At 45.3% G+C, this 6,339-nt stretch overlaps 1 protein-coding gene across 6 annotated transcripts in view; it reads left to right on the plus strand.

The window, feature by feature from the left end:
• The window catches only part of BTBD16 (BTB domain containing 16), a 141,602-nt gene extending 135,672 nt beyond the window's left edge, over nucleotides 1–5,930 (plus strand). For all 6 annotated transcript variants that reach the window (XM_033942722.1, XM_033942727.1, XM_033942728.1 and 3 more), the window contains one exon: nucleotides 5,537–5,930. In XM_033942722.1, coding sequence (XP_033798613.1) covers nucleotides 5,537–5,543 — 7 coding nt within the window. In that variant the 3' untranslated portion in view covers nucleotides 5,544–5,930. The remainder of the gene's footprint in view (nucleotides 1–5,536) is intronic.
• Nucleotides 5,931–6,339: the final 409 nt, after the last annotated feature.

Genomic DNA, 6,339 nt, shown 5'->3' on the forward strand with positions numbered 1-6,339 from the left:
GGCCGGCGTTACACCAATGAGAACAAGGGGCGGACCACCCCCCACTTAGTACGCCACTGATTGCGGGGATCATGAAAGGAGCCGCCGTCGCTGCTGCATCTTAGGCGAGTAGGGCAGACCGCCACCGCCGCCGCTTCCTCTCACCTCCGCTCGAGTGAGCGACACCTGAAGAAGCATGAGCGACGCCACTGAAAATAGTGAGCGATCGCTCATGCGCTCACCTTAGAGGGAACACTGGCAAGACTTACAGGTCACGAATCTGGGGGGCCGCGGCGGGAGCGGACTGCTGGGCACAATGGACCCCTGGTCTGATCCGGCAGAGGCAATGCTTATGTTCTTATGACCTTCAGCGTCATTCCAGAAGAATGGTCTGAAGCTCCAGAAAGGTAGCCTGACCATGCTCCAGAGTAGAAGAATGAACAAGCACTGAGTCGCCTCTTAAGACCAGACTCCTGGAGCTGAGGATGGAAGGCACCGAGCCCCCCCAACCCAACAGCTTGTTTGGTGACCATGAGCTAGTCCAGCAAAGACCGAGGCATGTCTTTGAAAAGAGAAATCTCGCTGAGCCACCAAATCATACAGAGCGATGCTTGAGGAGCCTACCAAATAATTGGAGCCCTGAGATACCGGGAACCACCAGAACAAAAGCGATTGCTGTAGCTTTATAATGGAAAGCAAGCCGAAGTTTCCAGTGGAGTCAGCAGCATGGATCCTAGAACTTGTACAGAATCCCATACTCTTGGTCATGGTGACCGAAGAAGAATGCAAACCTGAGACTGTGACCCATCGCCCTAGTCTCTGGGAAGAAACACATTTCTCTCCTATATGAATAAAAACATTGCCCCGATATACCTATAAATAGTACAGGAGAAAAGAGCGCTGTGCAAATTCAAAGATTCACGTCCACAGAACTGAGGAAAAGAAACCACCCTTTTCGTGTCAGTCAAATGGCCCGACTGGAAGACGTTCAAATCAAGCAGTCAGTCAAGAAGAAAGTAGGTGAATCGCCTGGTAGTGCCAAAACAGTATTACTGCCCACATTTTCTAAAATGTTCGTGAAGCTTTGGGTAGGCGAAATGGCATGTGGCAAAACCGAAAGCGCTACTCCAAGAGAGGCAAACAAACCTAGTGCCGATTTGGAGTCCATAGTGAAAATGTAAATATTCTCCTAGTTTTTCTGCAGAAATGTGTAACCCTGAGAAACTAATTCAGCAGAATGGGATCCAGCCTGCCCAATGCTCCCGTCTTGGGCACCATGCAGTAAGTGGAATAACGTCCCTTAGTTCCTGAAGAACTACAAGAACTGCCCTGAGGACCAGTAACACTTAAAAGATAAAACACAAAACATAGAGACTCCAAGAATGAACCAGAAACCTGAGGAGGATGCAAAGCTGCAAGTATCCTGAAAAATGTTCACAGCCCCCTGACCTGACATTATAGCGTCTTCTCCCTCATGAGAAAGCCTGAAGTCATTGGAAGAAGTCAAGATCCCCTCAGAATGAAGTGCAGAAGGGCAGGGAACGGCAGGATGAGAACTGCAGGATCTGTAAGAAGAAAGAAATTCTCCTAGAAAAAAATCAAGTTTCGCAATGTAAAAAGGAGTATACTGGAACCATGAAAACAGTACTACATGCAACGTGAGCGAAATACGTATGTCCTTTAAAGTGAATATGTCCTAGATGCAATCAAGATGCTGCATCTACTGCCCCGTGGAAAACAACAGCATTCTAACAGGTATCAGACAAAGCTCACATCGCTAATGAGATCTTCAGGGATGAGGCTAACAGCCACATAGCACATGCTCCTCCGCAGGTTTGATAGAATAGGTAACTGGCTCCTGGTTAGAAGGAGCAGTACAGCTCTTCCTGTCTGGTCGGGGGGACGTCTAGCATGTGCCATGAGAAAATGGCGACAGGAGAAACCAGCGTGATAAGCATGGAAATCTGAAGTCCAGGTCCCCTCAGAAATAGAGAGAGTCCTGGCCGCAGGAAGATGTGAAGTGGAATTATGCCCATAGAGACAGCCTGAACTTGGAAACTGTTAGTACCTTTTAGGCATATATATCCTATGCCAGTACTAGCCACATGCAGCGCAGCACAGAGGCCCAAATAAGAAGGACATTTACCAACAGACAAAGGCTCAATCTGCAGAGATCCCAAGAGAGACAATGAGATACCCGTGTGAAATACAGGGCACTATCTTACTGCTGATCTCACTATGCCGTGACTTGCCGTATGTTGACCCAGTCCGAAGATAAACCAAGACTGGGTGACCTAGCACAGGTCAGAGTCTCTCTGTTAATCCCCTTGAGTGCTAAACTAGCAGCTTCCTTCAAGTGAATACAGTAGGAACACAGACATAGACATATACATCTGCCCAAGCTTGTCCCAAAGCTAGTGAAACACGTACAACTTGTCTGAACCGGAAAGGAGAGAAGCCACAGCATACCTTGACCAAAGTCAGCTGGAAATAAACTACCGGAACACTGCAGCTCTCCTGCCATCATCGGAGACCCAAGCGCGCGCCTGATTCTCGCCGACAAGTGGCTGCTGCATCAACGCTCCAAGAAAAATAGTCGGATTCAAGCCCTGCAATATTTACCCTGCCGCGGCCTGCATAGAAAGAAAATCAGACTTGGGGAATAACTAGAAGAACGGTGCAGTGCTTCCCACAGCGCCAGAAAAAACACGTCCCATCTCACCTGCACAATCAGCTGCACATGGCCGCGACAAACACCGACGAAAGAGAGCCTCGGAATAAACAGAACTACTACTGCTGCACTGAAACCCAACGAGGAGAACAAGTGCGAGCATGAAATCACACCGCTACTGCTGCGCTGTAACCAACAAGGAAACCAAGCGTGTGCATGCAAAGGGCGGGAAAGTCCCGGCTCCCTCAACGGATTTCTAGTCATTAAACTTAGTCTCAATAAAATATCCATTCCTTAAACGTACGTTGAAAGAACCCACAGTACTAAGACTCCCAAACAGAACCTGAAGTTCAAACAACAGTAAAAAACATATACATACTCACAAGCTTGTTGTTAGGGCTGGCTGAAGCCAGTAAGAGCTGGTTGTGCAGCACTAACAGGGCAGAATGTAGCAACTGTGGTCTCCTTTTCTTTTTTTTAAACAGAGAAAGGAAAGAAGAAAAAAATTGAGACCCAGTCAGACCCTCTATCATTGGAGGGAGGGTGAGGCAGGGACCTGGGGGGGCCCAGGTGTAACCCCTAAAGCCGGCACTGTTCAGCCGGACACCCCTGTCTCAACAGGAGAAAATAATTTTCCAGTCACAGCCAGACTTCAGGAGCTAGTTGAATAGCGACCATTTCCTGCTGGGAGATAGAGAATACTGAAGATACAGGAGGAGTGCCAGCCAATAGGACCACCAATAGGATCAGTTTCTCTATCTCCGCCTGCTGGTAGATGTGTGCTATCCCATTGGTCTCTGGATTCATCTGCTGCTGTTGCTAAGGAAAGAGGAGATATGATACAGACGTATAAATACTGGAATGGTATTAATCTACAAAAAATCTTTTCAAGAGATGGAGAAGAGGTACAACAAAAGGACATAATATGAGGTTGTGAGGTGGTAGACTTAGGAGTAACATCGGGAAATACTTTTTCATGGAGAGGGTAGTAGATGCCTGGAATGCCCTCCCTGTGGAGATGGTGGAGGCAAAAACAGTCACCAAGTTCAAAAATGCATGGGATAGACAGAGGGGATTGCTAAATAGAATGAGGATGGTTGTGACACGAAACTCAACTATAATTTTGTTTATGATGCGTTGGAATGACGCTTAAATGCAATCCCTTTAGATTTTACCAGCAGCAGTGTCTCTCACTCTCAGGGAAGAGTGGGAGGGGTGGAGCAATAAGCAGCTTCCGACCTCTCTGCCTTCATTTTTCTGCTTGCCCTGGATCAGTATCATGGAATGTTGCTACTCCTTGGGTTTTGGCCAGGTACTAGGGACCTGGATTGACTACTGTGAGAACGGGCTACTGGGCTTGATGGACTATTGGTCTGACCCAGTAAGGCTATTCATATGTTCTTATCTAATAGCAATATTTCCTTTAAATACCTATAGATGCAACAAGAGACGATATATAGAAAAATTCTAAATATGTAAAATTCTAAATATGTAATGTTCTAGAACAGATAAGATTTTCTAGGAACTGCAATTTCTATGGATCAACAAACTGTCCTTTACAAAAGCTGAAGAACTGACTAAATTTGACAAAGACACAGTTTAGTGTTCTTCTTAGCAATTTTAGAGTTTTATGTTATAAAATTTGTCAACCATCTGTTGAGAAAAATAACATAGCTGTAGAATAGTAGTTTTTATACATTCTTCAGTCTAAACCACCACTTACAAGATGTCATTTAAGGTAATATCTTGAGGTTGAACAATTGTCTTAGGTTAGGATAAACCACAGCTGTTGGAATGTCACAAACAGCACATGGCTGTTCAGAAGATAATGTATGTAAATATGCAGATATCCTTTCCATGGGGGACAACACCATCTTGGGAAGATGCCCCAGTGGGACCAGCAGGAGGAAGGGGAGGGGAAGAAGTGTGATCTACCTTCTTCACTTAAACAAGCTCCAGAAACAGATAGATTACCTGGAGCTGAGGCAAGCAACTTCATCTGAACATATTTATCCATAGGACCACTAGGTTTTGGAGTTCTTGTCTTTTCAATTTTTCCCTTATGCTTAACCATAGTGGAATAGTCAGAGTACCTCAAGAAGAAGAAAAATCCAGGATCTTGAGTACTTGCAGCTCCTTCAATGCTCCTAAGGGGCTCCCAAGGGGCTTGGCGTACCCCTTGTGGCATACCCCATGGCAGAACACCACAGGTGCCTTCAGATTTTAAAGATTTCCTATCGGCTGTGTATGACATCACATGTCGCTGCCCACCAAAGTCCCATTCTCACTCTGAAGGGGGTTATCCAGAGCAATAAGCAGCCTCCTTCTTAGGCCCTCCTGGCACCTTCAGATTTTAAAGGTTTCCCAGCGGCAGGGTCTCTCACTCTCGGGGAAGCAGTAAGCAGCCTCCTACCTCTCTGCCTTCATTTTTCTATGTTTTTAAGTGTGCTGCCAGATGCGGGCAACTGAATTATTGATGGTTAAGGGCTTCTTATGCAATTGGGTTGTGCGAGGATCTTGAGCATGTGCCCAAATTTTGTCACACAATTTTAGGCACCATATATAGAATCTGGGGTTAGTGAAATTTTAAGTACAAATCTATGCACTCAGACCTAGTAAATTTTCAAAGAGACCAATTTATGAGCGTAGCCTCTGAATATCATGCCCCTAATTTCTACAGAACAGAACTTTCCCAGAAGCAGGATCCATATATGTTCAATCTCCCATGACATAATCTTCTCAAGAGAGAGGGGGTCCACAATCTGAAACCCACCCTTTGAGTATGATGTGCTGCCACAGACTGCTGTGTTGAGGTGTGATTTTAGAAATATCATATGGTATGGTATTTTCTTGATATTTCAATTTCTTTTCTTTTGTGGTTTTCAGGTTCTGAAAGCATATATTACAACCTTTCCGATCTACGTGACCTTTGCCTTTCTCTTTCCTCCATCTTGAAAGAGTAAAAAGAAACTGCTACAGTGAAAGAGAGGCCTAAAGACTGCTTAGCCACATGGCATTTACTGTTTCACAAAGGAAGGTTCAGTGATGGGGCAGCCTAGAGTCCAAAAGCACAAAGATCGATGTAGAACAGAGAATCGAGAATGTGTACCAATAAAGAGACTCGCCTGAGTTCATATCAGCCATACAATCTAGTACTGGATTTTTTCTTCTGACTTAGAAAGTTGGATACAGAGTGTGTCACCTCAAAAACTGGAGGACTCAGTGGGATGGGTAGAGTAATTCAGAGCCTGTTACCTCTAGTGGAGGACTCAGGGGATGGGCACAGAGGTACAAAGTCTGTTATTTCTAGGACTGGAGGATTCAGGGAGTTGGGTAGAGGGATACAGAGCCTGTTACCTCTAGCACTGGGGGACTCATGGGATGGACATAGGGATATAAAGAGATTAGGTTCTTACCTTGCTAATATCTTTTCTAGCAGATAGGTAAGTCATTCTGGACAGTAGGGTATTCTCCCCTTGCCCCTGAGCCATGCAGAAGGAATCAATTCCAGGTTTTCAACTCCTCCTCCTTCTCCAGAGGGCTCTACTGCCCCATTCAGTTTGTACCAAAGCTTATGATAGGAACAAATAAGAAGGAAGGGTAAGGGGAGACTCCCCGAACTATAAATCTGTTCTGCTTTGAAAGTATAACAAACATGTTAAACATATATCTTTAAATAATAATACTGC

This window comes from Geotrypetes seraphini, chromosome 4 (assembly GCF_902459505.1).
Source record: "Geotrypetes seraphini chromosome 4, aGeoSer1.1, whole genome shotgun sequence".
NCBI classification, from domain to species: Eukaryota; Metazoa; Chordata; class Amphibia; order Gymnophiona; family Dermophiidae; genus Geotrypetes; species Geotrypetes seraphini.